The sequence below is a fragment of the Hyla sarda genome, chromosome 7, assembly GCF_029499605.1.
Source record: "Hyla sarda isolate aHylSar1 chromosome 7, aHylSar1.hap1, whole genome shotgun sequence".
NCBI lineage: Eukaryota > Metazoa > Chordata > Amphibia > Anura > Hylidae > Hyla > Hyla sarda.
Genome location: NC_079195.1, coordinates 229904474 through 229930382, shown reverse-complemented (window position 1 = coordinate 229930382; position 25909 = coordinate 229904474). Strand labels below are relative to the sequence as shown.

General features: G+C 42.3%; 1 protein-coding gene across 3 annotated transcripts in view; it reads right to left on the bottom strand.

The window, feature by feature from the left end:
* The window catches only part of TIE1 (tyrosine kinase with immunoglobulin like and EGF like domains 1), a gene marked incomplete at its 3' end in the record, with an annotated part of 68326 nt that overhangs the window by 5833 nt on the left and 36584 nt on the right, over positions 1-25909 (bottom strand). For 2 of the 3 annotated variants that reach the window (XM_056533026.1, XM_056533027.1), the window contains 9 exon segments: positions 3756-3966; positions 6833-7026; positions 8067-8357; positions 9734-10024; positions 10381-10518; positions 20306-20464; positions 21229-21373; positions 22629-22774; positions 25138-25266. In XM_056533026.1, the coding sequence (XP_056389001.1) occupies positions 3756-3966; positions 6833-7026; positions 8067-8357; positions 9734-10024; positions 10381-10518; positions 20306-20464; positions 21229-21373; positions 22629-22774; positions 25138-25266 (1704 nt within the window). 3 annotated transcript variants of the gene reach the window in all.

The following is a 25909-nucleotide window of genomic DNA, read 5'->3' as shown; positions in this document are numbered from 1 at the left end:
GACTGATGATGTGACCCCGGACTGATGATGTGACCCCGGACTGATGATGTGACCCCGGACTGATGATGTGACCCCGGACTGATGATGTGACCCCGGACTGATGATGTGACCCCGGACTGATGATGTGACCCCGGACTGATGATGTGACCCCGGACTGATGATGTGACCCCGGACTGATGATGTTACCCCAGACTGATGATGTTACCCCAGACTGATGATGTTGCTACTTGTGAAGGCTTTTTTATGGTTTGCGTTGATTAATCTGGAGGTCGTTTGCTTCACTCCCTGCAATGTAGTTTGCCTCCTGTAGGTAGTTATAGGATCGCTGTAGGATTTCCCCCCTATAGGTGGTTGTAGGACACCCCTGTAGGTAGTTTTAGACCCCATGAAGGTAGTTGTAAAATCCCTGGTTACTTGTACAATGTAGGTAATTTTAGGACTCCCAGTAGTTATTTTGCACCCTATTCGTAGTTTTAGGACCCCAGTAGGTAATTTTAGAAACCCACTGTAGTAAGCTTGCCCCTGTTGGTAGTTTTAGGATCCTCTCATACTCACCTCGGCTCCCCGTTCATACCAGGATACGCTAGGACCGCTGTGGTGATGGGGACACACTACAGATGGGGGACACACTACAGATGGGGGACACACTACAGATGGGGAACACACTACAGATGGGGGACACACTACAGATGGGGGACACACTACAGATGGGGACACACTACAGATGGGGGACACACTACAGATGGGGAACACACTACAGATGGGGGACACACTACAGATGGGGGACACACTACAGATGGGGACACACTACAGATGGGGGACACACTACAGATGGGGACACACTACAGATGGGGGATACACTACAGATGGGGGACACACTACAGATGGGGGACACACTACAGATGGGGGACACACTACAGATGGGGGACACACTACAGATGGGGGACACACTACAGATGGGGGGCACACTACAGATGGGGGGCACACTACAGATGGGGGGCACACTACAGATGGGGGACACACTACAGATGGGGACACACTACAGATGGGGGCACACTACAGAGGGGGGGGACACTACAGATGGGGGGGACACTACAGATGGGGGATACACTACAGATGGGGGACACACTACAGATGGGGGATACACTACAGATGGGGGACACACTACAGATGGGGGATACGCTACAGATGGGGACACGCTACAGATGGGGACACGCTACAGATGGGGATACACTACAGATGGGGGACACACTACAGATGGGGGATACACTACAGATGGGGGATACACTACAGATGGGGGATACACTACAGATGGGGACACACTACAGATGGGGACACACTACAGATGGGGGGACACACTACAGATGGGGGATACACTACAGATGGGGGATACACTACAGATGGGGGACACACTACAGATGGGGGGCACACTACAGATGGGGGATACACTACAGATGGGAGATACACTACAGATGGGGGATACACTACAGATGGGGGGCACACTACAGATGGGGACACACTACAGATGGGGGACACACTACAGATGGGGGCACACTACAGATGGGGGGCACACTACAGATGGGGGACACACTACAGATGGGGGCACACTACAGATGGGGGATACACTACAGATGGGGGATACACTACAGATGGGGGATACACTACAGATGGGGACACACTACAGATGGGGACACACTACAGATGGGGGACACACTACAGATGGGGGATACACTACAGATGGGGGATACACTACAGATGGGGGATACACTACAGATGGGGGACACACTACAGATGGGGACACACTACAGATGGGGGATACACTACAGATGGGGGACACACTACAGATGGGGGATACACTACAGATGGGGGATACACTACAGATGGGGACACACTACAGATGGGGGACACACTACAGATGGGGGCACACTACAGATGGGGGGCACACTACAGATGGGGGACACACTACAGATGGGGGCACACTACAGATGGGGGATACACTACAAATGGGGGATACACTACAGATGGGGGATACACTACAGATGGGGACACACTACAGATGGGGACACACTACAGATGGGGGATACACTACAGATGGGGGCACACTACAGATGGGGGCACACTACAGATGGGGGCACACTATAGATGGGGGCACACTACAGATGGGGGATGCACTACAGATGGGGGACGCACTACAGATGGGGGCACACTACAGATGGGGACACACTACAGATGGGGGATGCACTACAGATGGGGGCACACTACAGATGGGGGATACAATACAGATGGGGACACACTACAGATGGGGGACACACTACAGATGGGGGATACACTACAGATGGGGACACACTACAGATGGGGGATACACTACAGATGGGGGATACACTACAGATGGGGGATACACTACAGATGGGGGATACACTACAGATGGGGGATACACTACAGATGGGGGATACACTACAGATGGGGGACACACTACAGATGGGGGACACTACAGATGGGGGATACACTACAGATGGGGGATACACTACAGATGGGGGACACACTACAGATGGGGGATACACTACAGATGGGGGACACACTACAGATGGGGGGCACACTACAGATGGGGGGCACACTACAGATGGGGGGCACACTACAGATGGGGGATACACTACAGATGGGGGATACACTACAGATGGGGGGCACACTACAGATGGGGACACACTACAGATGGGGACACACTACAGATGGGGGATACACTACAGATGGGGGATACACTACAGATGGGGGATACACTACAGATGGGGGATACACTACAGATGGGGGACACACTACAGATGGGGGATACACTACAGATGGGGGATACACTACAGATGGGGGACACTACAGATGGGGGATACACTACAGATGGGGGATACACTACAGATGGGGGACACACTACAGATGGGGGGCACACTACAGATGGGGGATACACTACAGATGGGGATACACTACAGATGGGGGGCACACTACAGATGGGGACACACTACAGATGGGGGATACACTACAGATGAGGGACACACTACAGATGGGGGACACACTACAGATGGGGGATACACTACAGATGGGGGATACACTACAGATGGGGGGCACACTACAGATGGGGGATACACTACAGATGGGGGATACACTACAGATGGGGGGCACACTACAGATGGGGGATACACTACAGATGGGGGATACACTACAGATGGGGGAGACACTACAGATGGGGGGCACACTACAGATGGGGACACACTACAGATGGGGGATACACTACAGATGGGGGACACACTACAGATGGGGGACACACTACAGATGGGGGATACACTACAGATGGGGGACACACTACAGATGGGGGACACACTACAGATGGGGGACACACTACAGATGGGGGATACACTACAGATGGGGGATACACTACAGATGGGGGGCACACTACAGATGGGGGGCACACTACAGATGGGGGGCACACTACAGATGGGGGATACACTACAGATGGGGGATACACTACAGATGGGGGACACACTACAGATGGGGGACACACTACAGATGGGGGACACACTACAGATGGGGGACACACTACAGATGGGGGACACACTACAGATGGGGGACACACTACAGATGGGGGGCACACTACAGATGGGGGGCACACTACAGATGGGGGGCACACTACAGATGGGGGATACACTACAGATGGGGGACACTACAGATGGGGGACACTATAGATTGGATATTTCAGATAACCGCGTCCTCACCTTTCAGCATCTTGATGGCGGCGTTCATCCGCACCCCATCTTTTTTGATCATGGCCTTTATGACTTGACCGAAGTTTCCTTCTCCTATTACATCTTCAAACTTGATGTCGGCCCATTCCAGGATGGGGTATGAGAAGGGCTCGGTCTGGGGTCTGGGCCGCCGGGTGAGGGTCAGCGTCCCCGAACTGAACTGCAGGATGGTCTCTTCTCCCTAGAAGTAAATGCATCAATAGCGTCTGCTGATCCGCAGGTTCTTTATATCAAACAGAGCGAGAGAATTGTTACAGATGAGATGTGAAGCTTTAACCATTGTTACATTTTAGATAGTTTTTTAAAAGCAGTGTTTCCGAACCAGTGATTGTTGCAGAACTACAACTCCCAGCATGCCTGGACAGTCTTTGGCAAGTGCTTCACAACCAGGGTGCCTCCAGCTTTGGCTGTTCGGGCATGCTGGTAGTTGTAGTTTTGCAACAGCTGGAGGCACCCTGGTTGGTTAAGTACTGTTTTAAAGGGACAATCACGTAAACTGCCAATAGGTAAGATGACTAGATACTGCCCCCTGGTGGAGAGACATTTCTGATACTTCTCTTTGGCTAAGTTTCTACACTATGTATTTCTGCCCTGACATTTTTTTTACCTACAAAATACCACAAAAATTCCTTATAAACTACCGACGTCTTTTCTTACATTTTGCCATTTTGTCCCACATTTCTATAGATATATATATGGAAATAACTTTTTTCAGTATTTGGCAGTTTTTCACACTGATAAGAGTAGTAAAAGAAAACCAAATAAAAAAAAGCCAAAGTTAAACCCACATTGCATTTATCTTGGTTTATCTTGGTTTATTTACCAAGTTTCACAGGTAAAAAAAACGCCATAGTCTCGGCACGCTGCGATTTTAGGAAACTGGCACTGAGCCCTGAAAAAGGAAAAAAATGATGCCAAATATGTTTGCCATTTGTTTGCTTTCCTATTTGCTCCCAGCTAACATCAGGCTGTGGTATTTGCAGCGAATATGGCGTTTTTTGTTTTTTTCCAAAAGTAAAAACCTAGTTGAAACACAGCCTTAAAGGGGTACTCTGCCCCTAGACATCTTATCCCCTATCCAAAGGAAAGGGGATAAGATGTCTGATCGCGGGGGTCCTGCCGCTGGTCACTCCGGCATTCTGAACTTTTCACTCTAAACTCCAGGTTCAGGACTGTGGGTGTAATGTCATGCCACGCCCCCTGGTGACATCATGCCACGCCCCCTGGTGACATCATGCCACGCCCCCTGGTGACATCATGCCACGCCCCTGGTGCCATCATGCCACGCCCCCTGGTGACATCATGCCACACCCCCTGGTGACATCATGCCACGCCCCCTGGTGACATCATGACACGCCCCCTGGTGACATCATGCCACGCCCCCTGGTGACATCATGCCACGCCCCTGGTGACATCATGCCACGCCCCCTGGTTACATCATGCCACGCCCCCTCCATTCATGTCTATCATCATTTGCTGCACCTCCTCCTGAATGCTGCTTGTGATTTCTGCTTCAATTCCTCTTCTATTCCGCTTCAATATCGCACAAGCAGAAAATGGCAGATTTTCCTGACCGAAATGATTCCTTTTCCGTTCCCCTCCAATTCCTCAGTGTGAACATCTCCTAAAGGGAAACTATACAGTTGATGCAGATGCAGCATAAATGTTCAAACTGCTGCCGCAACTCCGTTGCCTGTTGCTGAAGCAATCGGTCTACAAAACTGCCATAAGGCCCATGTAAGTCTATTGGACGTCCGGCGATTCCGGAGCTTTAGCAGTAGTTAGAACGTGCACCCTGCTGCTGCAACAACCGTATGGTTACCCTTTAATAGCCCTAATGCTTAATCTACAGCAGGGACCCCACCTGCCATGCTCCATTTATAATATGGATGTTTTCCTATAAGGGGGGGTTTGGACCCCCATAGCTAACCCCTGCCCATTTTGTAGTGTGGTGACCCAGTACGGGAGGTGTTACCCAAGGCCCAATGCAATTGTTTCCTCATTGTAAATATGTTTTACCATGTAAAGTGTTATGAAATTTAATATTGTTTTAAGAGTTATACCATGTGATATGTCATGTGATTGTTACCCAGGAGGTACCAGTGACCAGGTGATCCCTGCCAGTGCTCCCTGCTGGTCTCCCCCATATAATGACCTATGGGCCCCCTGCTGGTCTCCCCTATATAATGACCTATGGGCCCCCTGCTGGTCTCCCCTATATAATGACCTATGGGCCCCCTGCTGGTCTCCCCTATATAATGACCTATGGGCCCCCTGCTGGTCTCCCCATATAATGACCTATGGGCCCCCTGCTGGTCTCCCCCATATAATGACCTATGTGCTCCCTGCTGGTCTCCCCCATATAATGACCTATGGGCTCCCTGCTGGTCTCCCCCATATAATGACCTATGGGCTCCCTGCTAGTCTCCCCCATATAATGACCTATGGGCCCCCTGCTGGTCTCCCCCATATAAGCCCTGGGTGGAGCTTCTCTCTCTTCTGCTGAGGTCCAGTGCAGTCTTGTCTAGTGTGTGTGTCCAGAGTGTTGGAGACCTCAAAGTCCAGTCCTGCAGCCGCCATCAAGTCAAGTAAGATAAAGTCACAGCTTTATGAGTCAAGTCAGTCCCTGTCATCTGTCAAGTCAGCGTGGTCTGCATTCAATTGTCCAGTCCTACTACAAGTCCCAGCAAGCCCTTAAGGTCTCTGAGTCACTGGTCACCTCCTTGGGCCCTGGCTGAACTGTATAGACTTCACCATCTGTCTACCCTCAGTAAAGCTACCGTTGTCTGTGACTTGGCGTTGGAGTCTTTATTGCCCCTGTGCCTAGCCCAGGATGCAGCAGTATACCTTTGGGTGGTTATAGGCTAAACCATGCCCCGGCGTCATGAATGCAAGGGGTTAATGCCATCTGCCCCTAGGGTAACAACATCTGCCCTCATCACACCCTCTACCACAGTAAGCAATAGTAAATATCCAATATATTAGGTGATATGTTCTGTCGGATGAGATGGGACGGGGGGGGGGGGGGGGGGAGGGTCTTCACTTACAGATCCCGACTGATACGTAAACATTCTCCGCCGATGAAATAAATTCTTCTTAATGCAGAAAAGAGCAAGAAGGGCGACGATGATGGTGAAGCAGGTGACGGACACAGAGCCGATGATCGCCAGGATGAGCTGCTGCCCTGAACTGGGGGTCTGAGATCGGCGAACCTCCTCACTGGTGGCCATGATAGGCGGCTCTGCGGAGATAAGCAGCATTTACAGCACAGAACAACAGGGGAGAGACAGACAGCAGAAAGGACAGGAGCAGAGGAGGCGAGGAGAGGACAGGAGCAGAGGAGGCGAGGAGAGGACAGGAGCAGAGGAGGCGAGGAGAGAACAGGAGCAGAGGAGGCGAGGAGAGGACAGGAACAGAGGAGGCGAGGAGAGGACAGGAGCAGAGGAGGCGAGGAGAGGACAGGAGCAGAGGAGGCGAGGAGAGGACAGGAGCAGAGGAGGCGAGGAGAGGACAGGAGCAGAGGAGATGAGGAGAGGACAGGAGCAGAGGAGGAGAGGAGCAGAGGAGGCGAGGAGAGGACAGGAGCAGAGGAGATGAGGAGAGGACAGGAGCAGAGGAGAAGAGGAGAGGACAGGAGCAGAGGAGATGAAGAGAGGACAGGAGCAGAGGAGGGGAGGAGCAGAGGAGGCGAGGAGAGGACAGGAGCAGAGGAGATGAGGAGAGGACAGGAGCAGAGGAGATGAGGAGAGGACAGGAGCAGAGGAGATGAGGAGAGGACAGGAGCAGAGGAGATGAGGAGAGGACAGGAGCAGAGGAGGAGAGGAGAAGAGGAGGCGAGGAAAGGACAGGAGCAGAGGAGATGAGGAGAGGACAGGAGCAGAGGAGGCGAGGAAAGGACAGGAGAGGAGCAGAGGAGAGGACAGGAGCAGAGGAGAGGACAGGAGCAGAGGAGGCGAGGAGAGGACAGGAGCAGAGGAGGCGAGGAGAGGACAGGAGCAGAGGAGGCGAGGAGAGGACAGGAGCAGAGGAGATGAGGAGAGGACAGGAGTAGAGGAGGAGAGGAGCAGAGGAGGCGAGGAAAGGACAGGACAGAAGAGGCGAGGACAAGAGAGGAGCAGAGGAGGCGAGGAGAGGACAGGAGCAGAGAAATCGAGAAGAGAGCAAGGGTTTATAGTCAATATATGTACACTGAGATGTGATCCTTGTATTACACGGTAGATCACATCAGAGTATTATGGTAATAACCAGTTGTAGTAATAATATCAGTAGTAGGACTCTCACCATCGCTGTATGTCGCGGCGGTCACGCTATGGCTCCATTCTCCGGGGACCCTGGAGTTGGCTCGGACTCTGAACTGATAAAAGGTGCTGGTGTTCAGGCCGCTGATGATGAACCAGGTCTGGTTATGGCCCTCAGTGTCGGCCCATTGCTGCTCCCCAGGAGCCCCCAGCCTGCGGCTCTCCACTGTGTATTTAATGATCCCTCCATTGGGATCATCAGGGGGAGACCAGATCAGCTTCACACTCTCCCTGGAGAGGGGGTCGGCATGGACGTCTTTGGGAGGTGAAGGACCTGGGGGTGATAAGCAAAGATACTTATTGCACACAGAGGAGGATTTGTTACAGTGTGCAGCTATCCGGCATGCATGGAGTTGTAGTTTTGCAACAGCTGCAGGCATGCTGGTTAGGAAACACTAATGTAGACTATCAATGTGGAAATTCGAGCAAGTAGAGATCGTTAAAAAAAAAAAAAATTAAACAACAAAGTAAATTAAAAAGTTGCATAATTATTACAACTTTCTTATAGACTCCACCCACATTTACTCTGCAATTTATATCAATTTTTGATATATGTTCTGCCATAAATAGTTAGAAATGATGTGCAGGAAAAATTAGTAGCCGAAATTTGCAACTTTTCACAAATTGATAAACAAAGCAAATTATGGCAAAATATGCTACTATTGTGCTGGATTCTCTGTGAATAATAAGCGGTACCATAGAGAAACGTCCCATACATGCCAGTCTGAAACTCACAGCTATCTCACCTATTTGTGACGTCTGGAGATAGTTTGGAAGTCATAAACATTCACACTGGTTACCTTATGCAATTTGCGTATTTCCACATTGACATTAATGGCAGTTGGGTAAATGGCATCTCCATAATAATTCTGGGAGCCCTTGGTAGTGCCAGGCTGCTGCTGCTTGGTTTCATGCTTGGCTTATTGTGGAAAATTGGAGGAACTTATTTTGTTAACTTTATAAATAAACAATAAGAAAGAATATATATATATATAATTTTATTTTTATTTAAGCATGGGGTCCCCCCCTTATACACTATAGCCAGATGCAAAACCAAGCAGCAGCAGTGTGGCAATACCTGTGTGGTAAGGGCTATTTATTTAGGCTGTTTCAGATTAATGGGGTACTCCGCCCCTAGACATCTTATTCCCTATCCAAAGGATAGGGGATAAGATGTCTGATCGCGGGGTCCTGCCATGGGGGACCACTGTGATCTTCCTGCTGCACTCGGTGTTCATTTAAAGTGTCGGGTGCAGCGCTGGAGGATCGTGACGTCACGGCCATGCCCCCTCAATGCAAGTCTATGGGAGGCAGTCACGCCCCCTCTGATAGGCTTGCATTGAGGCTGCGTGGCCAAAACATCACGAGTCTCCACCCTGCATCGCCAGTCATCCGGCACGGAGCGAAGTTGGGTCTGTGCATCGGATGTCTGGGGTGCCGAGATCGCAGGGGTCCCCAGCGGCGGGACCCCCCTGATCAAGCATCTTGACCCCTATCCTTTGGAGAGGAGATAAGATGTCTAGGAGCGGAGTACCCCTTTAATGTCAATGGGGAGTTATGCAAAGAGTTTTTCATAGTTTTGTTTAGTTTTTTTTACATGTTTTCTTGGATTGTAATTGTTACAGAGACAACTTCGGGGGCTTTCCTCACCTTTGCTGTTGAGAATGATGACGTAGGGGTCGGAGGGGGGACCCAGGCTAGTGCAGTGATAGATGAGGACCCTGAAGGTGTACTCCGTCCTGGAGCTGAGGCCGTAGATCCGGGCTGACAGGACGTCTATGGAGGTGATGTTCTCCTGGCGGATGAAGTGGTTAGTGGGGTGATAAATCCGGACCAGGTAACCGCCCCCTACAGCGCTATAGGTGGGGAGCTGCCAGTTTAGATACAAGGTGTTGCGGTCTTCTATGGCGTAGCCCTTGATCTCCGGCTTCACTGTGGGTTCTATAGAGAAAGACAAGAATAAAATGATCAGAACTTGAAGAACAATAAGTCCCTACAGGTTTCTACATCACTTAGCCGGATTTTTACAAGCAGTGAAGAGGATTTAAGACTTTTGCTCCAATGCATCCAAAATAAAATTAAAATAAAAAAGACATTTTAAAACAATGCTGATTAAAAATCTTCAGTCGTTTTGTGTTTTCAGCTCCGAGAAGAGAAGTAGATCTCACTGTGTTTGGTCAATAAGAGACAATATTCTGATCAAGTTTTATGGACCTGCTCAAAAAGAGACTAAAGAAATAGATTGCATATTATATCTATAGTAAAATATATAAGAAGTGACATGTCTGCCGATGTACCTATACAGTCTGTATGTAGCACGGCCACTGGTCCAAGAGGTCCTTCTCCTCCAGCTCCCGGGCGACTCAGCTGAAACTGCACCATGTAAGCGGTGACCGGCTTCAGGTTGGGAAGAGTAATGTTGTCTTTTGGATCAACTGCAAAGATGAAAAGATTCACTTGTGATTGTACAGATCTGTATCTATAGACATGGGCCAAGTCCAAGCAATGACGAGTCCTGTATTATACCCCAGAGCTGTACTCACTATTCTGCTGGTGAGGTCACTGTGTACATACATTACATTACTTATCCTGTACTGATCCTGAGTTATATCCTGTATTATACTCCAGAGCTGTACTCACTATTCTGCTGGTGAGGTCACTGTGTACATACATTACATTACTTATCCTGTACTGATCCTGAGTTATATCCTGTATTATACATACAGAGCTGTACTCACTATTCTGCTGGTGAGGTCACTGTGTACATACATTACATTACTTATCCTGTACTGATCCTGAGTTATATCCTGTATTATACTCCAGAGCTGTACTCACTATTCTGCTGGTGAGGTCACTGTGTACATACATTACATTACTTATCCTGTACTGATCCTGAGTTATATCCTGTATTATACTCCAGAGCTGTACTTACTATTCTGCTGGTGAGATCACTGTGTACATACATTACATTACTTATCCTGTACTGATCCTGAGTTATATCCTGTATTATACTCCAGAGCTGTACTTACTATTCTGCTGGTGAGATCACTGTGTACATACATTACATTACTTATCCTGTACTGATCCTAAGTTATATCCTGTATTATACTCCAGAGCTGTACTCACTATTCTGCGGGTGAGGTCACTGTGTACATACATTACATTACTTATCCTGTACTGATCCTGAGTTATATCCTGTATTATACTCCAGAGCTGTACTCACTATTCTGCTGGTGAGGTCACTGTGTACATACATTACATTACTTATCCTGTACTGATCCTGAGTTATATCCTGTTTTATACATACAGAGCTGTACTCACTATTCTGCTGGTGAGGTCACTGTGTACATACATTACATTACTTATCCTGTACTGATCCTGAGTTATATCCTGTATTATACTCCAGAGCTGTACTCACTATTCTGCTGGTGAGGTCACTGTGTACATACATTACATTACTTATCCTGTACTGATCCTGAGTTATATCCTATATTATACTCCAGAGCTGTACTCACTATTCTGCTGGTGAGATCACTGTGTACATACATTACATTACTTATCCTGTACTGATCCTGAGTTATATCCTGTATTATACTCCAGAGCTGTACTTACTATTCTGCTGGTGAGATCACTGTGTACATACATTACATTACTTATCCTGTACTGATCCTAAGTTATATCCTGTATTATACTCCAGAGCTGTACTCACTATTCTGCTGGTGAGGTCACTGTGTACATACATTATATTACTTATCCTGTACTGATCCTGAGTTATATCCTGTATTATACTCCAGAGCTGTACTCACTATTCTGCTAGTGAGGTCACTGTATACATACATTACATTACTGATCCTGTACTGATCCTGAGTTATATCCTATATTATACTCCAGAGCTGTACTCACTATTCTGCTGGTGAGGTCACTGTGTACATACATTACATTACTTATCCTGTACTGATCCTGAGTTATATCCTGTATTATACTCCAGAGCTGTACTCACTATTCTGCGGGTGAGGTCACTGTGTACATACATTACATTACTCATCCTGTACTGATCCTGAGTTATATCCTGTATTATACTCCAGAGCTGTAGTCACTATTCTGCTGGTGAGGTCACTGTGTACATACATTACATTACTTATCCTGTACTGATCCTGAGTTATATCCTGTATTATACTCCAGAGCTGCACTCACTATTCTGCTGGTGGAGTCACTGTGTGCATACATTATATTACTTATCCTGTACTGATCCTGAGTTATATCCTGTATTATACTCCAGAGCTGTACTCACTATTCTGCAGGTGGGGTCACTGTGTACATACATTACATTACTGATCCTGGGTTATATCCTGTATTATACCCTATTTTCAGCCTCTGAATCCTACAGAATTGTGAGTGCAGCTCTGAAGTACACTGCTCAAAGAAATAAAGGGAACACTGCGATAACACATCCTAGATCTGAATGAACTAATCGTATGAAAAACTTTCGTCTTTACATAGTTGAATGCGCTGACAACAAAATCACACAAAAATGATCAATGGAAATCAAATTTATCCCCCCATGGAGGTCTGGATATGGAGTCACACTCAAAATCACAGTGGAAAACCCCACTACAGGCTGATCCAACTTTATATAATGTCCTTAATACAAGTCCCAATGAGGCTCAGTAGTGTGTGTGGCCTCCACGTGCCCGTATGACCTCCCTACAACGCCTGGGCATGCTCCTGATGAGGTGGAGGATGGTCTACTGAGGGATGTCCTCCCAGACCTGGACTAAAGCATCCGCCACCTCCTGGACAGTCTGTGGTGGATGGAGCAAGACGTCCCAGATGTGCTCAATCGGATTGAGGTCTGGGAAACGGACGCCCCCCCCCCCTAAAGAAATGCCACCCCACACAATTACTGACCCACTGCCAAATCAGTCATGTTGGAGGAAGTTGCAGGCAGCAGAACGTTCTCCACGGCGTCTCCAGACTCTGTCACATGTGCCCATTGTGAACCTGCTTTCATCTGTGAAGAGCACAGGGCACCATTGGTGAATTTGCCAATCTTGGTGTTCTCTGGCAAATGCCAAACATCCTGCATGGTGTTGGGCTGTAAGCACATCCCCCACTTGTGGACATCGGGCCCTTATACCACCCTCATGGAGTCTGTTTCTGGCAGTTTGAGTGGACACATGCACATTTGTGGCCTGCTGGAGGTCATTTTGCGGGGCTCTGGCAGTGCTCCTCCTGCTCCTTCTTGCACAAAGGCGGAGGTAGAGGTCCTGCTGCTGGGTTGTTGCCCTCCTACAGCCTCCTCCACGTCTCCTGATGTACTGGCCTGTCTCCTGGTAGCGCCTCCATGCTCTGGACACTACGCTGACAGACACAGCAAACCTTCTTGCCACAGCTCGCATTGATGTGCCATCCTGGATGAGCTGCACTACCTGAGCCACTTGTGTGGGTTGTAGACTCATGCTACCACTAGAGTGAAAGCACCGCCAGCATTCAAAAGTGACCAAAACATCAGCCAGGAAGCATAGGAACTGAGAAGTGGCCTGTGGTCACCACCTGCAGAACCACTCCTTTATTGGGGTGTCTTGCTAATTGCCTATAATTTCCACGTGTTGTCTGTTCCATGTGAAATTGATTGTCAATCATTGTTCTTCCTGAGTGGACAGTGGGATCTCACACAAGTGTCAGTGACTTGGAGTTACATTGTGTTGTTTATGTGTTCCCTTTATTATTTTGAGCAGTGTATATACATTGTGTTGGTTACGTGTTCCCTTTATATATTTTTGAGCAGTGTATATACATTGTGTTGTTTACGTTCCCTTTATTATTTTGGAGCAGTGTATATACATTGTGTTGTTTATGTTCCCTTTATATATTTTTGAGCAGTGTATATACATTGTGTTGTGTAAGTGTTCCCTTTATTATTTTGAGCAGTGTATATACATTGTGTTGTTTACGTGTTCCCTTTATGTTTTTTGAGCAGTGTATATACATTGTGTTGTTTATGTTCCCTTTATGTTTTTGAGCAGTGTATATACATTGTGTTGTTTATGTTCCCTTTATGTTTTTTGAGCAGTGTATATACATTGTGTTGTTTATGTTCCCTTTATGTTTTTTGAGCAGTGTATATACATTGTGTTGTTTATGTTCCCTTTATGTTTTTGAGCAGTGTATATACATTGTGTTGTTTATGTTCCCTTTATGTTTTTTGAGCAGTGTATATATATTGTGTTGTTTACGTGTTCCCTTTATATATTTTTGAGCAGTGTATATACATTGTGTTGTTTATGTTCCCTTTATGTTTTTTGAGCAGTTTATATACATTGTGTTGTTTATGTTCCCTTTATGTTTTTTGAGCAGTGTATATACATTGTGTTGGTTACGTGTTCCCTTTATTATTTGAGCAGTGTATATACATTGTGTTGTTTATGTTCCCTTTATATATTTTTGAGCAGTGTATGTACATTGTGTTGGTTACGTGTTCCCTTTATTATTTTTGAGCAGTGTATATACATTGTGTTGTTTATGTTCCCTTTATGTTTTTTGAGCAGTGTATATACATTGTGTTGTTTACGTGTTCCCTTTATATATATTTGAGCAGTGTATATACATTGTGTTGTTTACGTGTTCCCTTTATTATTTTGAGCAGTGTATATACATTGTGTTGGTTACGTGTTCCCTTTATATATATTTGAGCAGTGTATATACATTGTGTTGTTTACGTGTTCCCTTTATGTTTTTGGAGCAGTGTATATACATTGTGTTGTTTACGTTCCCTTTATTATTTTGGAGCAGTGTATATACATTGTGTTGTTTATGTTCCCTTTATATATTTTTGAGCAGTGTATATACATTGTGTTGTTTACGTTCCCTTTATTATTTTGAGCAGTGTATATACATTGTGTTGTTTATGTTCCCTTTATGTTTTTTGAGCAGTGTATATACATTGTGTTGTTTATGTTCCCTTTATGTTTTTGAGCAGTGTATATACATTGTGTTGTTTATGTTCCCTTTATATATATTTGAGCAGTGTATATACATTGTGTTGTTTATGTTCCCTTTATGTTTTTGAGCAGTGTATATACATTGTGTTGTTTATGTTCCCTTTATGTTTTTTGAGCAGTGTATATACATTGTGTTGTTTACGTGTTCCCTTTATATATTTTTGAGCAGTGTATATACATTGTGTTGGTTACGTGTTCCCTTTATATATATTTGAGCGGTGTATATACATTGTGTTGTTTATGTTCCCTTTATATAATTTTGAGCAGTGTATATACATTGTGTTGGTTACGTGTTCCCTTTATTATTTTTGAGCAGTGTATATACATTGTGTTGTTTACGTGTTCCCTTTATATATATTTGAGCAGTGTATATACATTGTGTTGTTTACGTGTTCCCTTCATGTTTTTTGAGCAGTGTATATACATTGTGTTGTTTATGTTCCCTTTATATATATTTGAGCAGTGTATATACATTGTGTTGTTTACGTGTTCCCTTTCTGTATATTTGAGCAGTGTATATACATTGTGTTGGTTACGTGTTCCCTTTATATATATTTGAGCAGTGTATGTACATTGTGTTGGTTACGTGTTCCCTTTATTATTTTTGAGCAGTGTATATACATTGTGTTGTTTATGTTCCCTTTATGTTTTTTGAGCAGTGTATATACATTGTGTTGTTTACGTGTTCCCTTTATATATATTTGAGCAGTGTATATACATTGTGTTGTTTACGTGTTCCCTTTATTATTTTGAGCAGTGTATATACATTGTGTTGGTTACGTGTTCCCTTTATATATTTTTGAGCAGTGTATATACATTGTGTTGTTTACGTGTTCCCTTTATGTTTTTGGAGCAGTGTATATACATTGTGTTGTTTACGTTCCCTTTATTATTTTGGAGCAGTGTATATACATTGTGTTGTTTACGTTCCCTTTATTATTTGAGCAGTGTATATACATTGTGTTGTTTATGTTCCCTTTATATATTTTTGAGCAGTGTATATACATTGTGTTGTTTACGTTCCCTTTATTATTTTGAGCAGTGTATATACATTGTGTTGTTTATGTTCCCTTTATATATATTTGAGCAGTGTATATACATTGTGTTGTTTATGTTCCCTTTATGTTTTTGAGCAGTGTATATACATTGTGTTGTTTATGTTCCCTTTATGTTTTTTGAGCAGTGTATATACATTGTGTTGTTTATGTTCCCTTTATGTTTTTTGAGCAGTGTATATACATTGTGTTGTTTACGTGTTCCCTTTATATATTTTTGAGCAGTGTATAAACATTGTGTTGTTTACGTGTTCCCTTTATGTTTTTTGAGCAGTTTATATACATTGTGTTGTTTATGTTCCCTTTATGTTTTTTGAGCAGTGTATATACATTGTGTTGGTTACGTGTTCCCTTTATATATATTTGAGCGGTGTATATACATTGTGTTGTTTATGTTCCCTTTATATAATTTTGAGCAGTGTATATACATTGTGTTGGTTACGTGTTCCCTTTATTATTTTTGAGCAGTGTATATACATTGTGTTGTTTACGTGTTCCCTTTATATATATTTGAGCAGTGTATATACATTGTGTTGTTTACGTGTTCCCTTTATATAATTTTGAGCAGTGTATATACATTGTGTTGTTTACGTGTTCCCTTTATATAATTTTGAGCAGTGTATATACATTGTGGTGTTTACGTGTTCCCTTTATGTTTTTTGAGCAGTGTATATACATTGTGTTGTTTATGTTCCCTTTATGTTTTTTGAGCAGTGTATATACATTGTGTTGGTTACGTGTTCCCTTTATTATTTGAGCAGTGTATATACATTGTGTTGTTTATGTTCCCTTTATATATATTTGAGCAGTGTATATACATTGTGTTGTTTATGTTCCCTTTATATATATTTGAGCAGTGTATATACATTGTGTTGTTTACGTGTTCCCTTTATATATATTTGAGCAGTGTATATACATTGTGTTGTTTACGTGTTCCCTTTATATATATTTGAGCAGTGTATATACATTGTGTTGGTTACGTGTTCCCTTTATATATATTTGAGCAGTGTATATACATTGTGTTGTTTACGTGTTCCCTTTATATATTTTTGAGCAGTGTATATACATTGTGTTGTTTATGTTCCCTTTATATATTTTTGAGCAGTGTATATACATTGTGTTGTTTACGTGTCCCCTTTATATATATTTGAGCAGTGTATATACATTGTGTTGTTTACGTGTTCCCTTTATATATTTTTGAGCAGTGTATATACATTGTGTTGTTTACATGTTCCCTTTATATATATTTGAGCAGTGTATATACATTGTGTTGTTACGTGTTCCCTTTATATATTTTTGAGCAGTGTATATACATTGTGTTGTTTATGTGTTTCCTTTATGTTTTTGAGCAGTGTATATACATTGTGTTGTTTATGTTCCCTTTATATATTTTTGAGCAGTGTATATACATTGTGTTGTTTACGTTCCCTTTATTATTTTGAGCAGTGTATATACATTGTGTTGTTTATGTTCCCTTTATGTTTTTGAGCAGTGTATATACATTGTGTTGTTTATGTTCCCTTTATATATATTTGAGCAGTGTATATACATTGTGTTGTTTATGTTCCCTTTATGTTTTTGAGCAGTGTATATACATTGTGTTGTTTATGTTCCCTTTATGTTTTTTGAGCAGTGTATATACATTGTGTTGTTTATGTTCCCTTTATGTTTTTTGAGCAGTGTATATACATTGTGTTGTTTACGTGTTCCCTTTATATATTTTTGAGCAGTGTATAAACATTGTGGTGTTTATGTTCCCTTTATGTTTTTTGAGCAGTTTATATACATTGTGTTGTTTATGTTCCCTTTATGTTTTTTGAGCAGTGTATATACATTGTGTTGGTTACGTGTTCCCTTTATATATATTTGAGCGGTGTATATACATTGTGTTGTTTATGTTCCCTTTATATAATTTTGAGCAGTGTATATACATTGTGTTGGTTACGTGTTCCCTTTATTATTTTTGAGCAGTGTATATACATTGTGTTGTTTACGTGTTCCCTTTATATATATTTGAGCAGTGTATATACATTGTGTTGTTTACGTGTTCCCTTTATATAATTTTGAGCAGTGTATATACATTGTGTTGTTTACGTGTTCCCTTTATATAATTTTGAGCAGTGTATATACATTGTGGTGTTTACGTGTTCCCTTTATGTTTTTTGAGCAGTGTATATACATTGTGTTGTTTATGTTCCCTTTATGTTTTTTGAGCAGTGTATATACATTGTGTTGGTTACGTGTTCCCTTTATTATTTGAGCAGTGTATATACATTGTGTTGTTTATGTTCCCTTTATATATATTTGAGCAGTGTATATACATTGTGTTGTTTATGTTCCCTTTATATATATTTGAGCAGTGTATATACATTGTGTTGTTTACGTGTTCCCTTTATATATATTTGAGCAGTGTATATACATTGTGTTGTTTACGTGTTCCCTTTATATATTTTTGAGCAGTGTATATACATTGTGTTGGTTACGTGTTCCCTTTATATATATTTGAGCAGTGTATATACATTGTGTTGTTTATGTTCCCTTTATATATATTTGAGCAGTGTATATACATTGTGTTGTTTACGTGTTCCCTTTATATATTTTTGAGCAGTGTATATACATTGTGTTGTTTATGTTCCCTTTATATATTTTTGAGCAGTGTATATACATTGTGTTGTTTACGTGTCCCCTTTATATATATTTGAGCAGTGTATATACATTGTGTTGTTTACGTGTTCCCTTTATATATTTTTGAGCAGTGTATATACATTGTGTTGTTTACATGTTCCCTTTATATATATTTGAGCAGTGTATATACATTGTGTTGTTACGTGTTCCCTTTATATATTTTTGAGCAGTGTATATACATTGTGTTGTTTATGTGTTTCCTTTATGTTTTTGAGCAGTGTATATACATTGTGTTGTTTATGTTCCCTTTATATATTTTTGAGCAGTGTATATACATTGTGTTGTTTATGTTCCCTTTATATATTTTTGAGCCGTGTATATACATTGTGTTGTTTACGTGTTCCCTTTATATATATTTGAGCAGTGTATATACATTGTGTTGTTTATGTTCCCTTTATGTTTTTGGAGCAGTGTATATACATTGTGTTGTTTACGTGTTCCCTTTATGTTTTTGAGCAGTGTATATACATTGTGTTGTTTACGTGTTCCCTTTATATATTTTTGAGCAGTGTATATACATTGTGTTGTTTACGTGTTCCCTTTATGTTTTTTGAGCAGTGTATATACATTGTGTTGTTTACGTGTTCTCTTTATGTTTTTGAGCAGTTTATATACATTGTGTTGTTTATGTTCCCTTTATGTTTTTTGAGCAGTGTATATACATTGTGTTGTTTACATGTTCTCTTTATGTTTTTTGAGCAGTGTATATACATTGTGTTGTTTACGTGTTCCCTTTATATATTTTTGAGCAGTGTATATACATTGTGTTGTTTACGTGTTCCCTTTATGTTTTTGAGCAGTGTATATACATTGTGTTGTTTACGTGTTCCCTTTATATTATTTTGAGCAGTGTATATACATTGTGTTGTTTACGTGTTCCCTTTATGTTTTTTGAGCAGTGTATATACATTGTGTTGTTTACGTGTTCTCTTTATGTTTTTGAGCAGTTTATATACATTGTGTTGTTTATGTTCCCTTTATGTTTTTTGAGCAGTGTATATACATTGTGTTGTTTACGTGTTCCCTTTATGTTTTTTGAGCAGTGTATATACATTGTGTTGTTTATGTTCCCTTTATATATTTTTGAGCAGTGTATATACATTGTGTGGTTTACGTGTTCCCTTTATGTTTTTTGAGCAGTGTATATACATTGTGTTGTTTACGTGTTCCCTTTATGTTTTTTGAGCAGTGTATATACATTGTGTTGTTTGTGTTCCCTTTATGTTTTTTGAGCCGTATATAATGGATGACAGTGGAAGAAAGAAAAAAATCTCTAAGCCTAATAAATATCTGTCCCTTCGATTCACCAAAACTGAGTCTCCAGCTGAACCATAAAAACCCTTATTTGATACATGGAAATTCTCTTTTTTTTCTTTTACATTATTTCTGTGTTGTATATTATTTGGTGACTCTTCTCCCTATTAACCCTTTCCTCCATCATGCCCTTCACTTGTCCCCTGTATACAGGAACGCTCTCATACCTACGATGTTGGACCAGTCGGCTTCACTCTCCTTTGGTCGATACAACAACTTAATGGATGAGATGGGTCCGTCTCCTGTAAACTTATGAAGTGGAGCGAGGATCAGATGCCGGCTGCCCCGGGCCAGCACACGGGGCGGCTCCAGAGGTTGGGGCGGCACTGCGATAGAGAACAGAAAGAACAGTACAGCATCAATAAGGTGGGTCAAAGGTACAAAGAGAATGGCAGAGGATACGCTGTATCCACATTTTATCTCCAAAATTCCGTGTAGTACTAAAATGTGCAGTACCAGCTATGACCACTAGGTGTTCAGTGAGTCAAGTGACTGCACTTTCTGGCATGTTGCAATCTTTACATTACATTGTTTAATTACTGTATATTGTGTCTCCAGACGTATCCATTCGCACGCACTTTATATTTCCATTGTTAACCCTTCCTGCTTGTTTTCAGTGAATGGGAATTTTTTTTATTGCATTTCAGAAACGTTCCTTGATCACACAGTGGGTGGAGAAGTCATTCTGCTGTACTTCAACCTGATAGATCTAATAGGCTACATTCAGTATTCTAGTCATCTCCAAACTGTGGCCCTCCAGATGTGTCAAAACTACAATTCCCAGCATGCTCGGAATTGCAGAGAGACCCTTGTCCAGCCTTCTTCTCTCTGACTAAAACAAAACACTCCATCTTGGAAATGAAAAACTTATAGACAGGATTTTACCCAGGTAGAGCATATGTGGCCAAGACAACTAACAAAGTGGTCCTGAAACTATGGACTTACAGATGTTGCAAAACTACAACTCCCAGCATGCCCGGACAGCCGTTGGCTGTCCGGGCATGCTGGGAGTTGTAGTTTTGCAACATCTGGGAGGGGGGGGGCACAGTTTGGAGACCACTGTTGTAGATCAATAACCATAATGATTTACCTCTGACCAGCACTTGAAATTTGCGGCTGTCCTGCCCCCCGCTGGTGGAGACGCGACATTCCCAGAAACCGTGGTCGGACAGCGTCAGTGCGGGCACGCTGAACTTACAGGTGCTGCGTTCGGAGTCCAGCACAGCCTGACTGGCCTGAAATGGAAAAGAGAAATCATCACTGGTCCTTATCTGGCCAATGTCATTGTTTATAAAGATAATATGTTATATAGTAGTGATCTACAGCCTGTGGAACTACAAGTCTCAGCTTATCCTGAGGCTGATTAACTGGGACTTGTCATTCCACAACAGACCACAGCTATATAGAATCTATATACAGTATAAGTGTTTATCATGAGTTATAAAAGCCCCATTGTGTCTTGCCAGTCAAACTGTGACTCCCATCATGTACTGCCAGTTAAACTACGACTCCTATTATATCTTGCCAGTTAAACTACAACTCCCATCACTTCCTGCCAGTTAAACAACGACTCCCATCACGTTCTGCCAGTCAAACTACGACTCCCATCACGTCCTGCCAGTCAAACTACGACTCCCATCACGTTCTGCCAGTCAAACTACGACTCCCATCATGTCCTACCAGTCAAACTACGACTCATATCATGTCCTTCCAGTCAAATTACGACTCCTATCATGTCCTGCCAGTCAAACTACGACTCCCATCATGACCTGCCAGTCAAACTACGACTCCCATCATGACCTGCCAGTCAAACTACGGCTCCCATCACATTCTGCCACTGAAACTACGACTCCCATCATCTCCTGTCAGTCAAAGTACGACTTCCATCACATTCTGCCACTGAAACTACGACTTCCATCATGTCCTGTCAGTCAAACTACGACTCATATCATGTCCTTCATGTGAAATTACAACTCCCATCACGTCCTGCCAGTCAAACTATGACTCCCATCATGTCCTGCCAGTCAAACTACAACTCCCATCATGTCCTGCCAGTCAAACTACAACTCCCATCATGTCCTGCCAGTCAAACTATGACTCCCATCACGTTCTGCCAGTTCAACTACGACTCCCATCACGTTCTGCCAGTAAAACTACGATTCCTATCACGTCCTGCCAGTCAAGTTATGTCATCCATCATGACCTGGCCCATTTTTGGCTCGCCAGGTGTTAAAAACTACACCTCCCATCATGCTCTCAGAATAATACTACAACTAATATCATACCCTGCCAGTCAAGCTACAACTCCCATCATGCTCCTACCAATTACTGGTCTACAACTCCCATCATGTCCTGACGGTAAAATTACTTTTGTGAGCACAAGATTATACTTTGTGATACTTTATAATCTTTAGATACTTTTCTATATATGAAAGTAGTTTTGTGCTTTGTCAGACAATGCTCTGTAATCCCTCTTGTCCCGGGACTTACACTGAGGACGACCCCGTCGGGGCGGCGCAGCACAATACTCTCCCGCACCGGCTGAGGCTTCCCGGACGCTGCACAAATCAGAATCGCAGCGGAATTCAGGTTATACTCAACCTGGGTGGGAAGATCAATGATCTGAGGAAGATGATCTGCCGGGAGGAAGAAGAGGGCAAAATAATAAGACGTCAGATAAGATGCCTGGATGTCATCATAGGGTATAATAATAATAATAATATAATTATAACAACTACAATAATAATGATATTAATAATAATTATAACAACTACAATAATAATAATGATATTAATAATAATTATAACAATAATAATAATGATAATATAATTATAACAACTACAATAATAATAATGATATTAATAATAATTATAACAACAATAATAAAAATTATAATAATAATATAATTATAATAACAACAACAATAATAATGATATTAATAATAATTATAACAACAATAATAAAAATAATGATATTAATAATAATTATAACAACAATAATAATAATGATAATAATAATAATTATAACAACAATAATAATAATAATAATAATAATAATATAATTATAATAACAACAATAATAATAATAATGATATTAATAATAATTATAACAATAATAAAAATAATGATGATAATAATAATAATATAATTATAACAACTACAATAATAATGATATTAATAATAATTATAACAACAATAATAAAAATAATGATAATAATATAATTATAACAACTACAATAATAATAATGATATTAATAATAATTATAACAACAATAATAATAATATAATTATAATAACAACAACAATAATAATAATGATATTAATAATAATTATAACAACAACAACAATAATGATAATAATAATGATACATTAGATAAACTGCACCCCATCATGGATGTCATCATTGGGTATAATAATAATAATAATATCATAATTATTAATAGCAACAAAAACAACATCAATAATAAATCAAATAAACTACACCCTATCATGGATGTCATCATTGGGGATAATAATAATAATGATATTATTAATGTTGTTATTATTATTATTATCAACAACAGCAATAATAATAATATTAATAATGATAATAATTTAAGCTATTACACTGTAACAAACCCTACCCCGCTGGACAGGCTTTATTTTTCTATTCACTTACTGCAAGCAAAGATCTTTAAATTGGTACAAAATATTAAAAGCTATAGGCTATGTTCAGTATTCTAGATCAGTGGTCTCCATCAGTGGCCCTCCAGATGTTGCAAAACTACAACTCCCAGCATGCCCGGACAGCCTTCATCTGTCCGGGCATGCTAGGATTTGTAGTTTTGCAACGTGTGTAAATTGATAACCATAACGATTTACCTCCGACCAGCACTTGAAATTTGCAGCGCAGCACGATACCCTCCCCCCATAATAATATAACAAGAAATACTGAAATACTCTGTGCTGCTGGGCTACTCTGTGCCCCCCCCCCCCCCCCCCCCCCCAAAAGGTCATCACGATCATCACACTATTACACTGCTCTCCTGAAATACTTTGTGCTGCTTTGGGTCAAGTCCTGGAGAAAAAAAGTGAGGGAACTCACCCAAGATTTCCACTCAAGGGCTGGTCCTGCAGGACTCCTGCTTATGGGAACAGTGTTCCTGCTAGGAAAAAAGTGCAGGTACTCAGTTTCCATGCATTCCTGCAGGACTTGAGCCCTGACCCCCGATCCTTACAATATGTCATTCTCAGTGTGTGTCTTCCCGAAAGATCAGCTCCCCTGAAATCCTCTGTACAGCTTGGAACCCTATTTCTTTCATTATTTTACTTTCATTACACTTCCCCTTAAGTACTCTGTGCTGCTGAGGCCCTGCTCCTTCCACTGCTTAAAGTGGTACTCCCATGGAAAAAAAAAAATTCTTTTTTTAAATCAACTGGTGGCAGAAAGTTAAACAGATTTGTAAATAAATTCTATTCAAAAAATCTTAATCCTTCCAGTACTTATCAGCTGCTGTATGCTCCACAGGAAGTTGTGCAGTTCTTTCCTGTCTGACCACAGTGCTCTCTGCTGACACCTCTATCCATGTCAGGAACTGTCCAGAATAGGAGCAAATCCCCATAGTAAACCTCTCCTGCTCTGGACAGTTCCTGACATGGACAGAGTTGTCAGACTGGAAAGAACTACACAACTTCCTATGCAGCATACAGTAGCTGATAAGTACTGGAAGGATTAATATTTTTAAATAGAAGTAATTTACAAATCTGTATAATGTTCTGGTACCTGTTGATTTAAAAAAAAAAAAATGTTTTCCACCGGAGTACCCCTTTAACTCAACTCACATTCTGTAATCCCCTGCCCCGTCCCCACACTATCAGCACGCCTTTCTCCTGAATTACTCTGTACTGGTGGAGACCCCTTTCCCTCCCCTTTGTGACCCCCCACATGATCAGCCAGTTGCTGAAATACTTTGTACTGCTGTGATAGTTCCCCTGAATAACGTTCTATCAAGTCTCCATACCTGACTTCTCGCAGTGCTGCCCATGCCAGCCGTTGGGGCACACACAGCCACTGAACCTGTTACAGGACCCCCCGTTTTGGCACTCGCACTTCAGGGCGCAGTTGGCTCCGTACATTCCCTGCAGACATTCTGTGAGAGAATAAAAACACAATCCAAGAAACAGGTTGTAAGTCAGGTGTGAGGTGCCAGGGCGATGCCAACTGATCCTCAGGGCAGGGAAATACATCAAAACCAGTTTATCAGTAACTGAGATTAATCAAAACCGTGCCCACAATGCCAATACTACATCTATATCAGATATGTGGATGATGGGTGACATGCTGACGCCCAATGCATTAGCTTCTGCCTTTAAATTGGCATTGGCAAAAAAAGTGGCCTAGGGCGGTAAAGTAAGAAATCATTACATCCCTGTTGGGCTAGGGCAGTAATCGTATTAGTGGTATCCACCCTAGTGGAGATAAGGCAGTGAAGGGTTAATTCTAATATTCCTGGTGGTCTATATAAGAGAAAAGTGTTAATAATAACATCCCTGGTGGTTTAGGGCAGTGAAAGGGTTAATTATATAATCCCTGATTAATAATAACATGCACTTTGGGCCAGTGCAGTAAATGCTTTAGTGATATCCTCCCTGGTGAGATAAGGGAGTGAAGAGGTTAATGATAACGTCTCTGGTGTTCTGGGGCAGCAAATGGGTTAATAATATCATTCATGGTTAATAATATTATCCGTTGTGGGCTTGGGCAGTGAAGAGGTTAATGATGACATCCCTGGT